Here is a 24,468-nt window from a genome sequence, read left to right as displayed (position 1 = left end):
TGTTAACAATGGTAGTTTTACATTTCTTGTTCGACAGAAAATTCTCTAACAGATGTCTTATTACTTTGCCTGTTTTCCCCAGGTTGAATTAATCCGACTGCGCTTGTCACAACAATACCCCAAGCTTGAGGTGAAGTCAGTGGATGGTTTTCAGGGCCGTGAGAAGGAAGCAGTGATTATCTCCTTTGTCAGGAGTAATCCCAAAGGTATAAGACCTTACAATTCCATAGTCCTAAAGATATAAGACCTTACAATTCCTTAGTCCCAGAAGTATAAGACCTTACAATTCCTTAGTCCCAAAGGTATAAGACCTTACAATTCCTTAGTCCCAAAGGTATAAGACCTTACAATTCCTTAGTCCTAAAGATATAAGACCTTACAATTCCTTAGTCCTAAAGATATAAGACCTTACAAATTCCTTAGTCCTAAAGGTATAAGACCATACAATTCCTTAGTCGTAAAGGTATAAGACCATACAGTTCCTTAGTCCTAAAGGTATAAGACCTTACAATTCCTTAGTCCCAAAGGTATAAGACCTTACAATTCCTTAGTCCTAAAGATATAAGACCTTACAATTCCTTAGTCCCAAAGGTATAAGACCTTACAATTCCTTAGTCCTAAAGATATAAGACCTTACAATTTCTTAGTCCTAAAGATATAAGACCTTACAATTCCTTAGTCCTAAAGATATAAGACCATACAATTCCTTAGTTGTAAAGGTATAAGACCATACAGTTCCTTAGTCCCAGAAGTATAAGACCTTACAATTCCTTAGTCCTAAAGATATAAGACCTTACAGTTCCTTAGTCCTAAAGGTATAAGCCCTTACAATTCCTTATTTCTAAAGGTATAATACCTTACAATTCCTTAGTCCTAAAGGTATAGGACCTAACACTTCCTTAGTCCCAAAGGTATAAGACCATACAGTTCCTTAGTCGTAAAGGTATAAAACCTTACAGTTCCTTAGTCCCAGAAGTATAAGACCTTACAATTCATTAGTCGTAAAGGTATAAGACCTTACAGTTCCTTAGTTATAAAGGTATAAGACCTTACAATTCCTTAGTCCTAAAGATATAAGACCTTACAGTTCCTTAGTGATAAAGGTATAAGACCTTACAATTCCTTAGTCCTAAAGATATAAGACCTTACAGTTCCTTAGTCATAAAGGTATAAGACCTTACAATTCCTTAGTCGTAAAGGTATAAGACCTTACAGTTCCTTAGTCCTAAAGATATAAGACCTTACAATTCCTTAGTCATAAAGGTATAAGACCTTACAATTCCTTAGTCCTAAAGGTATAAGACCTTACAATTCCTTAGTCCTAAAGGTATAAGACCTTACAATTCCTTGGTCATAAAGGTATAAGACCTTACAATTCCTTTGTCCTAAAGGTATAAGACCTTACAGTTCCTTAGTCCCAAAGGTATAAGACCATACAGTTCCTTAGTCATAAAGGTATAAGACCTTACAATTCCTTAGTCCAAAAGGTATAAAACCTTACAATTCCTTAGTTCTAAAGGTATAAGACCTTACAATTCCTTAGTCCCAGAAGTATAAGACCTTACAATTCCTTAGTCCCAAAGGTATAAGACCTTACAATTCCTTAGTCCTAAAGGTATAAGACCTTACAGTTCCTTAGTCCCAGAGGTATAAGACCATACAGTTCCTTAGTCATAAAGGTATAAAACCTTACAATTCCTTAGTTCTAAAGGTATAAGACCTTCCAATTCCTTAGTCCCAGAAGTATAAGACCTTACAATTCCTTAGTTCTAAAGGTATAATACCTTACACTTCCTTAGTCCTAAAGGTATAGGACCTAACACTTCCTTAGTCCCAAAGGTACAAGACCATACAGTTCCTTAGTCATAAAGGTATAAAACCTTACAGTTCCTTAGTCCCAGAAGTATAAGACCTTACAGTTCATTAGTCGTAAAGGTATAAGACCTTACAGTTCCTTAGTCATAAAGGTATAAGACCTTACAATTCCTTAGTCCTAAAGATATAAGACCTTACAGTTCCTTAGTGATAAAGGTATAAGACCTTACAATTCCTTAGTCCTAAAGATATAAGACCTTACAGTTCCTTAGTCTTAAAGGTATAAGACCTTACAATTCCTTAGTCGTAAAGGTATAAGACCTTACAATTCCTTAGTCCCAAAGCTATAAGACCTTACAATTCCTTAGTCCTAAAGGTATAAGACCTTACAATTCCTTAGTCCTAAAGGTATAAGACCTTACAATTCCTTGGTCATAAAGGTATAAGACCTTACAATTCCTTTGTCCTAAAGGTATAAGACCTTACAATTCCTTAGTCCCAAAGGTATAAGACCATACAGTTCCTTAGTCATAAAGGTATAAGACCTTACAGTTCCTTAGTCCTAAAGCTATAAGACCTTACAATTCCTTAGTCCCAAAGGTATAAGACCATACAGTTCCTTAGTCATAAAGGTATAAGACCATACAGTTCCTTAGTCCTAAAGGTATAAGACCTTACAATTCCTTGGTCATAAAGGTATAAGACCTTACAATTCCTTTGTCCTAAAGGTATAAGACCTTACAATTCCTTAGTCCCAAAGGTATAAGACCATACAGTTCCTTAGTCATAAAGGTATAAGACCTTACAGTTCCTTAGTCCTAAAGGTATAAGACCTTACAATTCCTTAGTCATAAAGGTATAAAACCTTACAATTCCTTAGTCCAAAAGGTATAAAACCTTACAATTCATTAGTCGTAAAGCTATAAGACCTTACAATTCCTTAGTCATAAAGGTATAAGACCTTACAATTCCTTAGTCCCAAAGCTATAAGACCTTACAATTCCTTAGTCGTAAAGGTATAAGACCTTACAATTCCTTAGTCCCAAAGCTATAAGACCTTACAATTCCTTAGTCCTAAAGTTATAAGACCTTACAATTCCTTAGTCCCAAAGCTATAAAACCTTACAATTCCTTAGTCGTAAAGGTATAAGACCTTACAATTCCTTAGTCCTAAAGCTATAAGACCTTACAATTCCTTAGTCCTAAAGCTATAAGACCTTACAATTCCTTAGTCATAAAGGTATAAGACCTTACAATTCCTTAGTGATAAAGGTATAAGACCTTACAGTTCCTTAGTCCAAAAGCTATAAAACCTTACAATTCCTTAGTCCTAAAGGTATAAGACCTTACAATTCCTTAGTCCAAAAGGTATAAGACCTTACAATTCCTTAGTCCCAAAGGTATAAGACCTTACAATTCCTTAGTCCTAAAGCTATAAGACCTTACAATTCCTTAGTCATAAAGGTATAAGACCTTACAATTCCTTAGTGATAAAGGTATAAGACCTTACAATTCCTTAGTCGTAAAGGTATAAGACCTTACAATTCCTTAGTCCCAAAGCTATAAGACCTTACAATTCCTTAGTCCTAAAGTTATAAGACCTTACAATTCCTTAGTCCCAAAGCTATAAAACCTTACAATTCCTTAGTCGTAAAGGTATAAGACCTTACAATTCCTTAGTCCTAAAGCTATAAGACCTTACAATTCCTTAGTCCTAAAGCTATAAGACCTTACAATTCCTTAGTCATAAAGGTATAAGACCTTACAATTCCTTAGTGATAAAGGTATAAGACCTTACAGTTCCTTAGTCCAAAAGCTATAAAACCTTACAATTCCTTAGTCCTAAAGGTATAAGACCTTACAATTCCTTAGTCCAAAAGGTATAAGACCTTACAATTCCTTAGTCCCAAAGGTATAAGACCTTACAATTCCTTAGTCCTAAAGCTATAAGACCTTACAATTCCTTAGTCATAAAGGTATAAGACCTTACAATTCCTTAGTGATAAAGGTATAAGACCTTACAATTCCTTAGTCGTAAAGGTATAAGACCTTACAATTCCTTAGTCCCAAAGCTATAAGACCTTACAATTCCTTAGTCCCAAAGGTATAAGACCTTACAATTCCTGAGTCCTAAAGGTATAGGACCTTACAATTCCTGAGTCCTAAAGGTATAGGACCTAACAATTCCTTAGTCCTAAAGGTATAGGACCTAACACTTCCTTAGTACAATTATATGATTGAGTTATCCATATATGGTTTATAAACACGTGACATCTAGAGTCAGTGAATTGTATTTTGAACTTTCAAATGTTTTTTTTATTTTCCAGTCCATAATTTTTTATGGAGTGTCTTATTTGTTATTATCTCCCAGCTGGTATGTAGTCTTGGGGCATATAACTATTGGAGTTTTGATTTGTCTTTCTGCCTATAAACATTTTGTTTCTGGAGCATAATTCTCAAACTGTTAAAGGTATATCAACCAAACTTTGTACACTTATCAGGCAAGATGCATATAGGTGGCTTGTGTTGCTTAGAATTTTCCATATTAAGCACTTTTTATCTTTCCATGGAAACAAAGTGTAATATATAATTTGAGAATACTTAACTACAGGATAGTAGTAAAAAGTGTATAACCATTGAGAGTGCTAGACCATTGGATTCTTGAACTAGTGCTTTTAAATAAACAGGGAAATGCGGATGGGGTGATACATGGCATCTGTCTTTACATAATCAGGGAACTGGGGGAATATGGAATCTCTCTTTAAAAAATGGGGACTTGGGGATATAGCATCTGTCTTTACATAATGATGGAACTTGGGGATATTGGATCTGTCTTTACACAGTGATGGAACTTGGGGATATGGGATCTGTCTTTACACAATGATATAACTTGGAGATATGGGATCTGTCTTTACATAATGATGGAACTTGGGGATATGGGATCTTTCTTTACATAATGATGGAACTCAGGGATATGGGATTGCTCATTACATAAAGATCGAACTAGGGGATATGACATCTGTCTTTACATAATGATAGAACTAGGGGATATGACATCTGTCTTTACATAATGATGGAACTTGGGGATATGGGATCGCTCATTACATAAAGATCGAACTAGGGGATATGACATCTGTCTTTACATAATGATGGAACTGGGGTAATATGGCATCTCTAGATCAGACATGCTCTTCTGACAAACATAAAGTGATATATGTTTAAAATATTGTTTGTTTCAAATAGGTGCTTGCTGCAAGATATATCAGAAATGTGTTATTTTCAAGGTTACATAATGTTTTTTAAATTAAAAAAATCCTGCTAAACCAGAAGTCTTTTAAACATTCTATTTTTTTTTTTAAAGAGTATTCTGGCAGTGTATTTAATTGGTATCCCTCTGTTCATTTCTCCGTCATCTGTAGCAACCAACAGAACAGTTTGTGATATCAGTAAAAGTCAGTCAGCTTCTGGAGAAACACAAGTCAAATGGATTTTTTTTAAAACAAACAAATTTGTACCTGCAGGTGAAGTTGGTTTTCTGGCTGAGAACAGACGAATAAATGTAGCAGTAACTCGAGCCAGACGTCACCTGTGTGTGATAGGTGACAGCGAGACTGTTAGTCACGATAAGTTTCTGAAGACCCTGGTTGAATATCTGACCACTAAAGGGGAAGTGCAGACTGCACACCAGTACATTGATGGTAAGCTCTACCTCTAACTTAAAGAGTGTACAAGGTTTTAGCTTCAGTTTTAGGTGAGGCCTCTTCTTGATGTTTACTCTTACATCAGCTGTATTGCATAATCTGAATTTCATTATACCTTTTTTGTAAACAAAACTAAGTTTTAAAGGTATTTGGTATATAATGTCTATATCTAGCAATAATCAGTCTAAAATTAAAAATAGTGAATGAATTGTTGTGTGTAGATCTTTGGTTCATCACTCAGGCTAAACCTCAATCATAAATGTTTTGTGATCTCCATACCAAGTTTATTTATAACTTTAGGGGCTCCATTTGGCCGAGGGATCTAAAGTGCTCACCTTTACTGATCACTGCCATCTCACTTCTCTCTTTGTGGGTTCTAGTCTTGGACTAGGCCAATTTGGGTACATGAAAAAGCTTGCCAATAGCTTCCTGTGGGTCAGGGGTATTTCTCAAGGGTTTCATGATCTTCATCCACCAGTTATACTGGCCACCATACATATCCTAACTTGTACTGAGAAATGGCATTAAATCCAAAACAACAACTTTTATATTTTAGTACAATGATCTAAAACAATGAAAAAAAGATAAATACAGTGATTATTTACTTGTTTAATGGCAGCTTTTCACATGTTGTCTGGATTGGTTGCCTTTTTTATGGTAGTCAATCACACAATAATATCAGGATTGGCTGCTTGTTTAATGGTAGTCTGTCACTTGATATCAAGATTGGTTGCTTGTTTAATGATTGTCACATGATAAATATCAATATTCGTTGCATGTTTAATGGTAGTCTGTCACATGATTGGCTGCTTTGTTGATGTTTGTCTGTTACAGGATATATATCAGGATTAGCTGCTTGTTTGATGGTGAACTGTCACATGATAAACATCAGGATAGTTTGTGTGCTTAATGGAGGCCTATCACATGATAATTATCAGGATTGGTTGAATGTTAATTGGTATTCTTTCATAAGATAAATATCCGGATTGGTTGTTTGTTTAATTTTGCATTGTACTCATATTCCATGGGTTAGGGGTTTTATACCTACCCAGGTTAACTTAGGATGGCTGTCTTGCATTTTTCTTGGGAACAGCACTTAGCTGCCATTTCCTCAGTATGAGAAAACCATTGATGTTTTGATGGTGCCATTAAAAAAAACAACCAATCTCAACTGTAAATTTTGTAAAAGATGAGTATACAGAAATTGATGCCAATAAAAGCTACTAGACTGCTTGCAATTCATTATGCATGGAACACAGTTTTCATTGAGGTTTATTATTAGAAACAGGGAGGTCTTGAAAGTCAGAGATCTACTTTTGAGTAATAATAAATTAATTTTTAAGTAAAGACTTGCATGGTATGGAGAAGTTAGTTCTATTTTCACAAAATATTGCTATCTGTATTCTGGAATGAAAGTATTTACATTACGTTACATGAATTATATATGAGATTTCCGATTGTAGAATAATTCATTAGATCTGAGTTGTGTAATTATGCTAATATATGTGTAATTTCTCAGCTGCCATTGTCAACCAAGGTACAGTGCCACTACCAGAACATCTCTCAGATTTGATGTCCCTCAGAAAAACAACAACTGAAAAAGGGGCTAAACCCAAGACAAACTATCAGGAGAAAAGGTTGAGAAAACAGAAGGATGGAAAAGAAAAACGTATCACATCATCTTTCCATGAGACAACTGCTAATTCAGTAAAAACTAGAAAGTAATCATTTTCCTTATAATGTAGTTGAGTCAGTGTTTGCTTAATAATTTGTATTACATTTTCTTACAGTTATTAGTGTTGCAATGTATTCCTTGTATTTTACATTCTTCAGTATTTAGAAATGAAATGCCTGACTTTCAGGATACTTAGTCAGCTGTATTCTGAAATGTTAGTTTTGATTGAAATCTGACTACATAAAAAATTCTTGTTGAAAATTACTAAGTGGATATTCTTTTGGTATATTTGCTAATAAAATCCCACAAGCCTTTCATCTGACAACATTGATTTTAGCTTTGGCCTGCTTAGACTGGATCTATAAAGAGAATTCACCTTTATCAGTCTGGGAAAACTGTCAAAAGTTGTGTCCCCTAGTGGTTTGTTAAGCACACCATTCCATTCTGTATTATATGGGGATATAGCCATCATTATGTTCGTCTGTCTGTCTGACTGACAGTTGATAAATATTTCCATTTTTGGATCACAGCTTTGAAACCATTTAAGGAATTTCAACCAAATTTGTTACATGTGTCTAATAAAGTTGCATAGAAATGTCTCTTGATACTTCACCTCTGTCTGCGTAGGTTTGAGTCTCGGATTCGGCTAATGTGGGTATGGGAGAAAGCATGCCAGTAGCTTCTCGAGGGTCGGTGGTTCTTTCGGGGTTTTCCCGGGTTCTTCCTCCACCATTAATACTGGCCGCCATGTATAGCCTATCGTGTGCTGAAAAATGGCATTAAACCCTACAACGACAACAACATCTTTTGATACTTCAAGTTGTCTGTACTCATTATTTTGTTTATATGTTACTGTGGAAACAAAGTCTATCAAAAATAGTATATAAATTGAGAGTAATAGACCATGGGGCATTAGTAAAAGTAATATGTAAATTGAAAGCATTAGACCATGAGATATTAGTGTAAGTAGAATACTAATCCATAGAACATTGGTATAAATAGCATACCAATTAAGAGTACTAGACCATAGGGCATAAGTAGTGTGTAAACTTAAAGTACTAGAGGATGGAGCATTAGTGTAAGTAGTATGTAAATTAAGAGGACTAAACCTTGGAGTACTTGAGTAAGGTGTGAGTACTAGACTCTAGGCTATTAGTATAAGTAATATGTAATTTAGATGACTAGATCTTTGGCTATTAGTGTAAGTAGTATGTAAATTGAGAGTACTAGATCTTTGGCTATTAGTGTAAGTAGTATGTAAATTAAGAGAACAAGACCTTAGAGTACTTGAGTAAGGTGTGAGTACTAGACTCTAGGGTATTAGTGTAAGTAGTATGTAATTTCGATGACTAGATCTTTGGCTATTACTATAAGAAGTATGTAAATTGAGAGAACTAGACCATAAGGCATAAGTATAAGTACTATGTAAATTGATAGTACTAGACCATAGGGCAATATTATAAATAGTATGTAAATTGAGATTATTAGACCATAGGGCTTTAATAGAAGTACTATGTAAATTGAGATTACTAGACCAAAGGGCATTAGTATAAGTACTATGTAAATTGATAGTACTAGACCATAGGGCAATAGTATAAATAGTATGTAAATTAAAATTATTAGACCATAGGGCATTAATAGAAGTACTATGTAAATTGAGATTACTAGACCGAAGGGCATTAGTATAAGTACTATGTAAATTGATAGTACTAGACCATAGAGTACTAGTAGTAGTATGATGTAAATTGAGAGTACTAGACCTTAGTGCATTAGTATAAGTACTATGTAAATTGAGATTACTAGACCGAAGGGCATTAATATAAGTACTATGTAAATTGAGATTACTAGACCGAAGGGCATTAATATAAGTACTATGTAAATTGATAGTACTAGACCACAGAGTACTAGTAGAAGTATGTTGTAAATTGAAAGTAGTAGACCATAATGCATTAGTATAAGTACTATGTAAATTGAGAGTACTAGACCGAAGGGCATTATTATAAATACTAAAAATAAATTGAAAGTACTAGATAGACCATGTAGTATTAGTATAAGTAGTATGTAAATTGATAGTACTAGACCATTGGGTATTTGTTAAAGTAGTATGTTAGTTGAGAGTACTAGACCATGTTTTATTAGTATAAGAGTATGTAAATTAAAGGACTAGACCTTGGAGTACTTGAGTAAGTAGTATGTTGGTTGAGAGTACTAGACCATGTTGTATTAGTATAAGAGTATGTAAATTAAAGGACTGGACCTTGGAGTACTTGAGTAAGTAGTATGTAAATTGAGAGTAATGGACCACTGGATACTTGAGAAAGTAGTATAATATTTTGAGATAACAAGATTATAGCATACTAGCATTAGTAGTACATAAATGTAGAGGGGTCGGGTCTGGGAAGAAGTACATGATCTCTAGGTTACTCTTATTTACAGCTTGATCCCATCCTTTGAATAGATGTTGATATTATAAAGATTATGACGTCATAATAAGCTTGACATCGGAAATTAAACAAAGCTAATATGCAGCCAGATAAATCTTACAGCATTCTCCTTGAGGGATATCGATTTTACTTTTGTTTACCCTAATGGTGTGAATTGACTTACTTTATTTCCTTTACAATTATTCTTTGGCCTTTGTCAGTGCTTACATTGGCTTTCATCTTTTGTTTTGTTCCTCCCAGGTTGTTTCCATATAAAACCATTAAAAGCTTAAATGGGCTTAATGGCCCAGTATTGATTTCACCTTTGCAGTTAGAAAGACGTGTCATTTTCTGGCAGTGGTCCTGTATTTTCCATCAATGCATGGCTTGGAGGCAAGACAGCTTTTCATGAAACCTTTCTTGACTTGTTCCATTAACTTTAAAGTTCTTTTCACAGACATCTAAAGAGGAAAAATAATGTTCGATGCATACAGTTTTCTTACTTTTATTCCAAAAGTGGTGAGAGGGTAAAGAGAATAATGAACAAGAAGTAGATACCTAAAAAAACTTGCAATAACAGGCTTTAACTATCCAGACATTACTACATTAAACCTGTACAAAACAGGTCATAATTGATCAGACATAACTATTGTATTAAACCTGTACAGAACACACATTAACTATCCAGACATTACTGTATTAAACGTGTACAAACAGATCTTAACTGTCCAGACATAACTACAATATTAAACTTATACAAAACAGGCCATAACTGCCCAGACATAACTATTGTATTAAACCTGTACAGAACATGCCTTGACTGTCTAGACGTTACTGTATTAAACCTGTACAAAATAGATATTAACTGTCCAGACATAACTACAATATTAAAACCTGTACAAAACAGGCCATAACTGCCCAGACATAGCTATTGTATTAAACCTGTACAGAACATGCCTTGACTGTCTAGACGTTGCTGTATTAAACCTGTACAAAATAGATATTAACTGTCCAGACATAACTACAATATTAAAACCTGTACAAAACAGGCCATAACTGCCCAGAAAATAACTACTGTATTAAACCTGTACAGAACATGCCTTGACTGTCTAGACGTTGCTGTATTAAACCTGTACAGAACATGCCTTGACTGTCTAGACGTTGCTGTATTAAACCTGTACAGAACATGCCTTACCTGACCAGACATTACTATATTAGACCTGTTGGACAGTGATTCAAAATACCGTAGTTTTACAGGTCACTTGAAACCAGCATCTTTTACAATATTTTGTTTTTCAGTGAGAGAACCCAGAACTCGGTGACAACTAGTTTAAGTTCATAGGCTTGAGCAAGTGTGCCCATCTTATAGGTCTTCAATAAAAAAAAATATACATTAAAGAAATGTTTCAACTCTGTACATGTATTTGTTGTGTGGAAAATTGTACAGCTTGTCTAATATATTATTCCAGGGAGGGAGACAATTTAGAAGATGATGAGAAAGTTCAGGAGTACCAGACTTTGTTAGAAAAGTTTATCAACAACAATGGCCAGGAAGTTATAGAGTTTTCACCTTCCCTTTCTTCTCATGAGAGATACATTATACATGTGGTAAGTTCCTCTCCTTGCTTTCCTTTGTCTCTTTTATTTTATGAGAAATGCTATCTCTTTTCTTTTTCTCTCTTTTATTCTATGAGAAGTACTATCTCCCACTTATAATTATCTGAAATAAATGTGTGTTATTCATTGAATGTTTCTCATTAATATGACATGCCATATATATGTGTTATTCATTGAATGTTTCTCATTAATATGACATACCATATATATGTGCTATTCATTGAATGTTTCTCATTAATATGACATGCCATATATATGTGTTATTCATTGAATGTTTCTCATTAATATGACATGCCATATATATGTGTTATTCATTGAATGTTTCTCATTAATATGACATGCCATATATATGTGTTATTCATTGAATGTTTCTCATTAATATGACATGCCATATATATGTGTTATTCATTGAATGTTTCTCATTAATATGACATACCATATATATTTGCTATTCATTGAATGTTTCTCATTAATATGACATACCATATATATGTGCTATTCATTGAATGTTTCTCATTAATGTGACATACCATATATATTTGCTCATAAGAAAGGTCCAACTGCAAACAGCATCAACCCAGATCTGCCATTGCATAATGTGCCAGTAGATCAAAGTCAACATTGTTTGTTCTACTGGTTACTCCTAACAAATTGTATGGACCCAGATCTGCTAGTTTATTATGTGATGGCAGATCTGGGCCTATGCAGTTTGTAGTTGAACCCAACTTATAAACTTGCATATATGGTGCACTATTTTTATGCCCCAGCAATACCTTTGAAGTGGGCATAGAGTCATTTTATGCCTCTGCAATATCTTTGAAGTGGGCATATAGTGTTGTTATCCCCCTGCAATATCTTTGAAGTGGGCATAGGGTGTTTATATGCCTCTGCAATATCTTTGAAGTGGGCATATAATGTTGTTATGCCCCTGCAATATCTTTGAAGTCGGCATGCAGTGTTAATATGCTTCTGCACTATCTTGGAAGTGGGCATATAGTGTTGTTATCCCCCTACAATATCTTTGAAGTGGATATACAGTGTTTTTATGCCTCTGCACTATCTTTGAAGTGGGCATATAATGTTGTTATGCCTCTGCAATATCTTGGAAGTGGGCATAGTGTCAACTACGTCTGTCTCGCAGGTCACAACATATCTGCTATGGAATTGGTTTCAGTTGAACAAATTTAAAGGCCTTCATGAATTGAAACCAGATTTAGGTTTTATAACTTGCATACATTTGTCAAGTTGAATTTTCAGTGTCTTTTTATTAAAAAGTTCTATGAAGCTTTGACCCCAGCTTGAGTTTTCTGTTCAATTACATAAAATCACTGGGAGCATCCGTGTCATTTGGACATACCTCCAGTTATGAATGAAGTTTGAGTTACCTGCTCCCAGAGTCAGATATTTCTTATTTTGTGATTTATATTAAATTGGTCTCATTGGGCTGAATACAAATGATGATGGATAAATGGCTACCTAAAAAACAGTCATTAATAAAAAAAGGTGTCTTCATGTCTATGAATGTACTGTTTGAATTAGGAGAGGGATTTTATGTTTTTTTTTCTTATTAAGTCCTACAGTTTAATCATTTCTTTATGTGACTTTAGCTATCATAATTGCAGAACCGAATAGTTACAAACTTGGTCATCTCACTTTACAGAAAATAGAGACAAATTTCATAGATATTTTATTTCACAAAGATGTGCAAATGTAGACCAGTTTTATTAAATATACAATACTTTAATTGTTCTTTTTTTACAGATATAATTTGTTATGCTTTTTGCAAAGAAATGTTTCTTTTTCCTCTGTATATAAATATATGAGTATGTCTATGATAGGAGATCCACACTTGTGATTCATTTATTTTGGGCCTTTGAATTTGTAGCTTGTAGCAGCTGTCAAATTCACAAAAATTACTGATTATCCAGGAATAAAAACAAATTCACTATAGTTTCAAATGTTGTGATAAATAAGTGGAAAGCCTGCTAGGTGTCAGAATATATATTTTTTGTCTAAAGAGGGCACATATGTCTGTTCCATCATGTCACACAACATCAATTGCAAATTTTGCTTCTGCTCAAATAGTTTTAGAAGGACTGCATGAATTGAGACCAAATTTGATGTAAGGCTTTACAATAAGAAGGACTGCATGAATTGAGACCAAATTTGGTGTAAGGAAGGCTTTACGATAAGAAGATCTTAAGTTTGATTCTTGCCATTTTCTAACAAGATTTAATGGAGTCATGGCCCCTTTATAACTTTGTTCTTTGCTTTTCATTTGCACCATATTAGCAGGGTCATCAATGTCATCCTAACAGTTTTCAAATAATATCTTTTGTCCATGCTTTCAGCTGTCTGAAAAATTAGGCCTCCTTCACTGCAGCAAGGGAATAGATGAAGAAAGACATGTAGTTGTTAGAAAACCAGGAACCAGAGAAAATGAATCAGAGACAAGGGACACATATATAGCAACAACAGCTGCAGTGAAATCCGTGCACACAGAGCCATTAAAATCAGAAAAAAGTAAAACATCACAAATTGATAAGTCTACAAAATGTGATGTGCAGTCAATTAGAGACCACAAACTGTCAGTGACTGAAGATTCTAGTGAACCAGTTCTTCCAGTGAAGAAAAGTGACAAGGTTGCTTGTGTGTATTGTGGTAAAGATGTGATCAAGGCAAACTTTCAACTCCATGAACTTCATTGTGCTCGAAAACAGAAACAGGATCAACATCCACAAAATGCTGACACTTTGAAATCACAAGAGCAATCAAAAGCAGGGAAGGGAAAATCCAAAACACCAAACGTTGTTGAAAAACTAGAAAAAATAGATAAAGATGACTTTGAAGCCTTGATTGCTACAGTTCAGACATTTGATGGTTCTTGCTGCTTCAGAAAATGTAAGACACCTACAGCAACTCTCGGCTATACTTGTGAGTTTTGTCAGGGTCGGTTCTGTTTGTCACATCATATCTTTGAAGTGCATGGTTGTGGTGATGCTGCAAAGGCAGCAGCACGAGCTGTCATCAACAAGGAGGGGGTCCTTAGTAGGGGAAGTGCCAAAAATAGACATCCAGATGCTGAAAAAAAAATCAAGCTTCAGAAAAAGCTGGATAATAAACTATCGAAGATGGCAGAGAAAAGAAAAGGAAAGCAGAAATAATATTCTCTCCCTCCAGCTGTAATATATGGTAGATTCGATCTTTCAGTTTAAAGAAATGTATCATCAAAAAGTACCCCAAAACTGTCTTCAACAATAATGATACTTAATAAATAATTATGTAAGAATTTTGTATCTAGAAAACTTTATCAGTAGTTCTAAAAGATTTATAGTAGGAGAACTTTGTTTTAAATTAGTTTAACTCTTGCCACTTCTCTATCTCTTAGAGAACATAGCAGGAGATCCAGTTTGTATGAAGCTTATTTGAGGTATAGAATCATACCAGAATGATTGTTCAAATGAAAATCTTTCAATTCATTAAAATTCTTCTCACAAGGGCTAGCAAGATAAACATTTCTGTTACATAAATTTCATGTGAAATGTGAAAGAAGCACTTTTCTAAGATAATGTATTTGTCCAGTTTCGTTATGCGCAGTTTATCACTTTAATGACACTGACAACTGATTTGACTGTGTCTGAAAAAATGCTTTTGACACTGTGAATTTATTTATTTCAGGGTTTAATATTTTTGTTTCACTGACAAAAAGTCATTTTTATTATATGTATACTTGTGAATATGCCACTGATAAAAAAAACATCAGTGTTTGTTGAGCCCATGTTAGCGTTAAGCAAGACTTTGCAAACATTTTTCCAACGATGGTGGCACTGGCAGAAGCAGTGACATCAACAATTTGTTTAGGTTTTGGTTAAAGTTTTATTTATTTACTTATATTTGCTAAGCCCCTTGATAGATTGTCTATGGAACTAAGAAACGTAATTCTCTACATGCTGGCTTGCTCCATTGACTTTGAAGTCAAGGTCCGAGTCAGGAAATTTCCATCGAGGTTTTGGTTAAAGTCTCTTTATTTCCTATATTTTCTACACCCCATGATAGCTTCTCGTCTGACTTGGCATTGATCATTATGAAGCTAAGACAGCTCAATCTTCAGTGTGCTTGCTAGCCTCGTTGACCATGGGTCAAGGTCATCAGTCAGAAAAAAATTTGCATTAATGTTCTGTTTGAAGTTGTTCCATTTGCTTGTATTTCCCAAACCCCTTGAGGACACACGGTACTAATTATACGGAAAAACTGTGAACCAGTCTAGAAATGGGTGAAGAAATAATAGAGTATTTACAGGTTTGGTGGTCCATAATTGGTTAATAATGAAAATTAAAATTTTAGGAAAAATATCTATTGTGAGCTTATCCTATATGTAATGTAAAAAAAATATTGACAAATTTCTACTGATGCAATTTTAGCATTTTTACAGGCTTGACTCAGGAGTGCTGAATACTGAATAGCAGAATCAATAACACGTTTCATGCACATGTATGTAAGCAAAGTGCCGCGTGTCATATGGTGTTCTCCACACATAAGCTTGCACCAAGGTTAGATGTGCATGAAGAATTATAGGTGTCATTATCAGCACCCATAAATTTTAAGTTATTGAATTTTGAATATGATAGTGTTTCCATATGTTTACCATTGGAGTTGAATTAGTACCGTGAGTCCTATATGCGACCTATACCATAATAGGAGCTTGTTGTTTCCATGGTTACCACGTGCATCCAGGGTATCATTTTGGTGGTTTTTACATATGACAATCATAATGGAGTCTTTTTATCATGGTTTGCATGTGATTTTGGAGAAAAATTCTATAAAAAAGACAGATGGGGATGGTTTTATACACTGGAGAGTGGAAGGAGATAGCTCAGGCCATAGGGAAAAGAGCATAGTATGGCCTGACGGCAGAATTTCATATGTTGGTACCCATAGATTGGCCTATATGGTTAAATACCATTTAACACATGCAACAATTCCCCAAAAGGGGGTGGGTGGGGGGAGATTTTATATGTAAGCCACTTATGTCACAATCACTTATGTATCAGTACTGATCATTTAACTTTAGAGACACACTCAGCAGATCAAAGCAGAGAACATTGTAAAAATAAGGACTGTGCACAAAACTGCACATGCTGCATTGCCTCAACCTGTAAATTGAATTATTATATGTCGAGTCACATTGAATATCAATTATACCTGTCTTATTTCTTATCCTAGAATTAAACTCCTTGACACCTATTCTATGTTCAGCATGTTTCTTATATTGGTACATTACATTTTTGGGCAAACAGTATTGGAACTTTTCTGCATCCCTTTTGTTGAGGGAGCAGGGAGGGACATTTTCACTTAAAATAATAGTTTTCAACCCTTCATTCCCAATATAAGTCTGCAAAAGTCCTATCTGTATTGCATTCTTTACACAGGCAGTTTTTCTTCCCCATCCTCTCTTCATACAGTTGAAACATTCTTGATGTATAACTGCATGGTGAACATACTGCTCTCTCCCACCAAACCAGATCTCTTTTTTTCTTCATGTACCAAGTCCCATGACAGAAAACCTTTATAATCAGGGTGTTGCAACTTGTGGTCTCAGAACACATTATTCCAAATCTCAGCATTTAATTACTGCGTGCACTAAGCGATATGTGTTTTGTTCACCATATATGTTGTTGTGAATAAATGAAACCAAGCTTCATGTCAGAAATATGGTTTCATATTTGAAACAAAAGCTATTTATAAAACCTGCATTGCTCTGTTCTTACCATCAAGTAATAGTAAGGAATCATTTAGCTGTAAATTAGAGCTTGCTATTTGGTTTGCCAAATCAAGGTGTATTACCTCCCCTTTGACTGTAATTGAGTGTGTGCAATGTTTGCTTTGTTTCTCTTTTGTTCAATAATGTATGCATTTTTTCAGCTTTATATTAAAAAGTAAGTAATTTAACACTGCTTATAGCGGAAAGTAGCCACAGTAATGATTTTGAGACTTTTTCTTAACTTTTTATGAGCTTTGGGTAAATGTAGGTATATATTTATGTGTTAGACAACTTCAGTAGGCAATTCAATTCTATTACTTAAATTTAACAAGTAGTTTATGCAGTGATAAGTTTTATCAGTGTCTGAATATTGCATAGAGACATGGACTTGTCTTGGCATCACAAAGTTTTTCACACATTTCTCCACCTCCAGCTTACTTAATAGCTTGATCCACAACAGTTTGTACATACACTTTCTGTCTCCATCATCAATGTCAGCATTATAGGAACTTTGGATAGCTTTTTCAAATTTGTCTCTTGTTGTCCTTATGTAACAGACCTCATGTTGTTGTGTCTTTTGGGTTCATGCACATTTTCCCCCTTGTTGTGGGGAACATTACCAGGCTTCAAGAAATTACTCTGTTTATTCTTTGCTTCCTCACCCTTCCCCATAGTTTTATACTAATAAAAGTAGCTTTCTGTTATTTAATTATTCAGTATAATAAAGCTAATGGAACTTTTCTTTGGCTTTTATACCTTTTTATTAAGATTTGGGGGTGATGAATCACATATGATGATAGTATAAATAAGCTTGGAATGTCAGCATCTCTTGATGCTTCATGGGTGTGTGTATTCGTTTTAGTCACAAAAGGGCAATGGCCTCCTATCATTTTAACCTGTCATGTGGCACACTTATTTGTTTTGTTTGATTGATGTGAATAGGGATGCACTGCATCTTATTTCTGTGAGAGTCAGCAAGAAAAGAAATGCAGTTTTGAAATTTAAAACATTTAAAACTTGTCTTATAGCCAGTGAGAGATGAAAATACAATGCGTCATGTAATTTGATACCCTGTGATGTCATACTTGCTGATGTCAGCATGCTTGTGTTTCTTTTGTGTAGCATGCATGCCATAGAAAGATAACATGAAGATACAAAGACAGAAAACAATTATGTTAATAACAAGAATAAGCCACTAATAAGTACAATACAACAGAGCAACGTGTAATGCGGATGCAATTTAACTATAGATATTGGTATCACATAAAATGCTATTGCACTATTATCCATGCACAAGCATGGCCAATTCTTTCTTACAATTATGCTCTAATATCAAGGAGTAAAATACAACTTTTTCCAAAAAATTTAAATCTGGTTATAGGACACACGGTACTAATTATACGGAAAAACTGTGAACCAGTCTAGAAATGGGTGAAGAAATAATAGAGTATTTACAGGTTTGGTGGTCCATAATTGGCTAATAATGAAAATTAAAATTTTAGGAAAAAAATCTTTTGAGAGCTTATCCTATATGTAATGTAAAAAAAAATATTGACAAATTTCTACTGATGCAATTTTAGCATTTTTACAGGCTTGACTCAGGAGTACTCAGTACTGAAAGTAGCACCTGATTCATTTGGTGCAGAATCAATAACATGTGTTTCATGCACATGTATGTAAACAAAGTGCCGCGTGTCATATGGTGTTCTCCACACATAAGCTTGCACCAAGGTTAGATGTGCATGAAGAATTATAGGTGTCATTATCAGCACCCATAAATTTAAAGTTATTGAATTTTGAATATGATAGTGTTTCCATATGTTTACCATTGGAGTTGAATTAGTACCATGAGTCCTTGACAGATTTTTATTCAAACTTAGGATGAATCATTTTATGAAACTATGACAATCCATTCTGCAACATGATCCGTCTTTTAACCTTGGTGTCAAGGTCACATTTTACATCTGTCAAGCAGACCATGGTCTTGTTGTTCGATAAATATTTAAAGTTTTGGTGGCAACCACAAAATCCACAAAAATTGGTACTGATCAAATGGTAGGGAGCTTCCAGTAGTCTTTGATTTAAGATTTGTTTACTGGTAAATGTCCCATAGAAATAGAGGTCTGTTGCTTTCAGCAAACAAAATAAATAATAAGCTTTTGACACTATCTTAGAAAACTTTACTCCTACAGTATATGTAAGAATGCAAATAGGTAAGTGAGGGAGATGATCCTTGTCAGGGAAAATTCAACAAAAGATCAAAGGCTGATTACTGTCATTGAGGGGACTTTGGAATATGAGGTGAAAAGCATGAAAATTGTTTATGACAATGCATGGCAGTTGTGTAGTTGAGGGGCTTTTGGATTATGGAGTGGAAAGCATGGGAATTTGTGATGACAAGCCATTGCTGTTGGTGCAGTACAGCTTTAATGGCCACATATAAGTTTCATTTTATTTTCCAAAATGTGTATATTCTACTTTCCATTGATCTCTATCTCAACAGTTTCAAAGTTGAAATTTTGTTTCTTCTTTTGTCACATTTATCTTTGGTTTTTTTAAAAATCTTATTTTAAAGATGCTTTCCCTGGTAAAAAGTAATATAGAGAAAACCTAGCTCAGTACCTTTATGCATTTTAAAGTTGCATTCCCATGCAAAAATTAGTGCAGAGAAAACTTGGCTGGCTTTGTAAATTTTAAAGTTGCTTTTCCGCACAAAAAATAGGGCACAGAAAACCTAGCTGCATAGTATTGTACATTTTAAACTTGCTTTCTATCTCAAAAAGATAGCAGGGCCCTTGAGTGGCCGAGTGGTCTAAAGTGCTTTCCATTATGGATCACTGCCATCTCACCTCTTTCTGTGTGGGTTCGAGTTTAGGATTCAGCCAAAGTGGGTATGTGAAAAAGCTTGCCAGTAGCCTCTCATGGGTCGGTGGTTCTTCACGGGTTCTTCCTCCACCATTAATACTGGCCGCCATGCATAGCCTATCGTGTGCTGAAAAATGGCATTAAATCCCACAACAACAACAACAGCAAATACCAAAGAAAAAACCTATCACTGTAGCTTTATGTTTGTTAAAGTTGCTTTCACATGCAAAAGATGGTTCATACAAAACTAGATTAGTAATGCATTTTAACAATGCTTTCCTGCACAAAAAATGGTGCAGAGCATTACAGCTCTAAGACCTTAAGCAAAATAACAGAAAAGAGAATTTCTAACACAATTCCTAATGATTAAAGTTCTCAATAAACGTTAGTGGTATTCCAAAATAAATCCATCACTGAAAATGTTAATATGCCTGTGATAACCTGAATAATAACTCTATGCAAACAGTCTTGTTTTGAAACACAATAATACAATCCAAGAATATATCCTTATTTAAATTTTTTCATTATATATCCAAGTTTCTATTTCCAAGAATAATATTTTAGAAGAGCAGTTTATATTTCCAGTAAATAAATAATTTGAATAAATAAATTCCAGCCAAGTTGAAATGCTGGACACAACAATAAGACTAATTTCTGCTTCAGATGTTATTGCAGGAATAAATAATTCTCCCAGCAAATAAGACTGCATTACTCCTCTACCAGACCTAAGTCACAATTAGCATTTTCTAAAAATAACTATTACCTAATGGAAAATTTCATTTTAGAAGGTTCAAAATGTTTACAAGATAAAATCTTAGTTATAATTAGGTCTTTTACTAAAATTATAATAAAGAACATGGTAAAAACAATGCCATTGATTCAGTTTATGATAATAATCCTAATATTTATTCTTCAGTCAGAAAAAGGTAAACACTGTTGTTTACAAATCTGTTACTGATTTTGGACAAGGTCACCTATACACTTGTACATTACTCATAGCATGTAATGAAATAAAAAAACTATAAAAAACAAACAATGCAAATTAAATATGCACAACAAGAAAGAAAAAAAACAAAAATTGTAAATTTTAAAGTTTCTGTCTTGCCTGAAATAATAGTGCAGAGAAAAGTCATTGTACATATTAAAGTTGATTTCCTTCACAAAAAAATAGTGTGGTGAAAGCCTAGCTCTTTAGTATTGTAAATTTTAAAGTTGATTTCAATGAAAAATAAAGTCCATTGAAAACCTAACACATATGTACTATACATTTCAAAGTTACATTGCAAAAAATAGTGCTGAGAAAACCTAGCTTAGTAGTTTTGTACATTTTAATGATGTGTTTGTGTGTTTGGATTTTTAACATAACCGTAACAATTTTTCAGGTATATCGCTACGATGTTTGTAGTGTTGCAGTTTATAGTGATATCTAGCATTATGGAATCATGCCACAGACATGTAGCTTCATGTCCCACCGAGTCACATTATGCTGACACCAGGTTGACCAATCCTAACACTAACCTCTTAATGCTGAGCACCAAGCAAGGCAGATGTTAGTACCATTTTTCTAAGTATTTGGTATGACTCAACCAGGGTTCGAACCTGTGACCTCCCAGATCAGAGGCAGGCACTCTAACCAGTGTGCCACCAGACAGTTTAAAGATGCTTTCCTTGCCAAAAAATAGTGCAGAGAAAATCTAAGTTATTAGTATAATAATTGTAGATTTTAAACTTGCTTTCCCTCACAAAAATAGTAATGAGAAAACTAGCTCAGTAGTATTGTACATTTTAATGAGGATTCCCTTGCAAATACTGTAAGTAGTACAGGAAAAACCTAGCTCAGCCCTATTATATACATTTTAAACTTGCTTTCCCTTGCAAAAACATGAAAATTAACCTATAGGCACAGTCAAATTTTATGGCTCTCAAAGAATTGTGGTGAAAATATTTTGAATAAAGGCACACCAGAGTCTAGAAAAAAAAGGAAGAATCTAATCACCAGCAAATCAGTGTCTTTGTTCTTTATTCTGTTAATTATTATGAACTGTATGGACTCAGATCTGTTAATTATAACTGTACGGACTCATAGCTGTTGTCAAATTATGTGATGGCATGTCAGGGTCTATGCATTTTGCAGTTGGATTCAACTTATATGCGAGGTGTATGGTAATTAACTCTTAGGATGGAAAAGCTTGGCCACACAGGAATTAGTATCTAAACCCTTCAACTGTGTGAACTGATGCAATGGCCCTTTGTCCACAATAACAATTCTCTATCAAGCTGCAGCCTATCTAAGTGTACAAATTAGTGCAGTGGCCCTTTGTCAACGTGAACAATTCCCTGTGAAGCCTTTGTCTGTGTATGCATATGAATTGGTGCAGAGGTCCTTTGTCCACATGAACAATTCCGTATAAACCCTTGGTCTGTGTATGCATATGAACTGGTGCAGAGCTCCTTTGTCCACATAAAAAAGTCCCTATCAATGCCTTGTCTGTGTATGCAGTTAGATTGGTGCAGAGACCCTTTGTCCACACTAATAATTCCCCATCAACCCTTGGTCTGTGTATGCATATGAATTGGTGCAGAGATCCTCTGTCCACATGAATAATTCCCCATCAACCCTTGGTCTGTGAATGCATATGAATTGGTGCAGAGATCCTTTGTCCAAATGAATAATTCCTCATCAACCCTTGGTCTGTGTATGCATATGAATTGGTGCAGAGATCCTTTGTCCACATGAACAATTACCTATCAAGCCTTGGTCTGTGTATGCAGTTAGATTGGTGCAGAGACCCTTTGTCCACATTAATAATTCCCCATCAAGCCTTGGTCTATGTATGCATTTAGATTGGTGCAGAGATCCTTTGTCCACAGTAACAATTCCCTATCATGCCTTGGTCTGTGTATGCAGTTAGATTGGTGCAGAGATCCTTTGTCCACATGAATAATTCCCCATCAACCCTTGGTCTGTGTATGCATATGAATTGGTGCAGAGATCCTTTGTCCACACTAACAATTTCCCTATCATGCCTTGGTCTGTGTATGCAGTTAGATTGGTGCAGAGATCCTTTGTCCACAGTAACAATTCCCTCTCAAGCTTTGGTCTGTGTATGCATATGAATTGGTACAGAGACCCTTTGTCCACATTAATAATTCCCCATCAACCCTTTGTCTCTGTATGCATTTGAATTGGTGCAGAGATCCTTTGTCCACATGAATAATTCCTCATCAACCCTTGGTCTGTGCATGCATTTAGATTGGTGCAGAGATCCTTTGTCCACATGAACAATTCCATATCAAGCCTTGGTCTGTGTATGCATGTGTGTGTGTGTGTGTGTGTGTGTGTGTGTGTGTGTGTGTGTTTGATTTAGATTTTTAATGTAGCTTTAACAATTTTCCAGTCATATCTTTACGATGTCTGCAGTGTGGCAGTTTAAAGTGATGTCTAGCACTGGGGCATCATGCTGCACACATGTAGCCTGATGTCCCACCCAGTCACGTTATCCTGACACCAGGCCAACCAGTCCTAACACTAACCTCTTAATGCTCAGCACCTAGCGAGGCAGCTGTTAGTACCATTTTTGAAAGTCTTTGGTATGACTCGCCGGGGTTCGAACCCACAGCCTCCCGCATCCGGGGCAGACACTAACCACTAGGCCACCGGAACGGTCTGTATGCATATGAATTGTTGCAGAGATCTTTTGTCCACATGAACAATTCCCTATCAACCCTTGGTCTGTGTATGCATATGAATTGGTGCAGAGGTCCTTTGTCCATAAGAACAAGTTCCTGTCAAGTCTCAGTATGTCTTCAAGTATGAATTAGTGCAAAGACAATTTGTCCACACAAACAATATCATACCTGGGTCTGTCCGTGTGTATGAATTAGTGTGACGGTCCTTTGCCCACACAAACAAGTCCACATCATACCTAGGTCTGTCTGTGTGTATGAATTAGTGTGACGGTCCTTTGTCCACACAAACAAGTCCACATCATACCTGGGTCTGTCTGTGTGTATGAATTAGTGTGACGGTCCTTTGTCCACATGAACATTTCCCTATGAAGTCCCAGCGTGTGCAGCCTTTTGATGTGAAAATCCTCAGTTATTGCAAAATGCTAAGGTTGAAATATATTTTATTTAGGAAACATGAAGAAAGAAAGAAATAAAGAATGAGCTAATACGTATATCTTGTTTATGCCTTTACGTACAAAAGTTTTATCACAGGTGGCCGGTAGTGACAAGAAATGCTGTCAGAATAATTTGTATCTTCTTGCAGAAAGGAACAATAGATGGAAATAAAAAATGTATTTCTTTTCATTGTAGCTTAACACATGCCTACTGCGATATTGCTTGACTTTGTCTGATTTTATGTATTTATCTTCCAGTGTCTGCCAATCTTCCATCTTTCTATCTTCTGTTTCTTTCCTTCATATCACAACATCGTTATCATTATTATTATTATTTGCAAAATGATTTTTATTATTATTATTATTTGCATTGTTATTATTATTATTATTATTATTATTATTATTATTTGCATTATTATTATTGCTATTATTAATTTAATGTAATAAGTTATTATTTATTATTGTTTTAGTGTAAAAATAATGACTA

General features: G+C 34.8%; 1 protein-coding gene across 1 annotated transcript in view; it reads left to right on the top strand.

The window, feature by feature from the left end:
* LOC149800227 (DNA-binding protein SMUBP-2-like) overlaps nucleotides 1-24,034 on the top strand; it is a 57,628-nt gene extending 33,594 nt beyond the window's left edge. The window contains exons 12-16 of the mRNA XM_089959792.1: nucleotides 83-206; nucleotides 5,337-5,513; nucleotides 7,036-7,237; nucleotides 11,084-11,222; nucleotides 13,583-24,034. Of these exons, the coding sequence (XP_089815918.1) occupies nucleotides 83-206; nucleotides 5,337-5,513; nucleotides 7,036-7,237; nucleotides 11,084-11,222; nucleotides 13,583-14,395 (1,455 nt within the window). The 3' untranslated portion in view covers nucleotides 14,396-24,034. The remainder of the gene's footprint in view (nucleotides 1-82; nucleotides 207-5,336; nucleotides 5,514-7,035; nucleotides 7,238-11,083; nucleotides 11,223-13,582) is intronic.
* Nucleotides 24,035-24,468: the final 434 nt, after the last annotated feature.

The sequence above is a fragment of the Sinohyriopsis cumingii genome, chromosome 5, assembly GCF_028554795.1.
Source record: "Sinohyriopsis cumingii isolate HCF-2022 chromosome 5, ASM2855479v2, whole genome shotgun sequence".
NCBI lineage: Eukaryota > Metazoa > Mollusca > Bivalvia > Unionida > Unionidae > Sinohyriopsis > Sinohyriopsis cumingii.
Note: the sequence above shows the minus strand (reverse complement) of the source record. Positions and strands in the feature narration are given on the sequence as shown.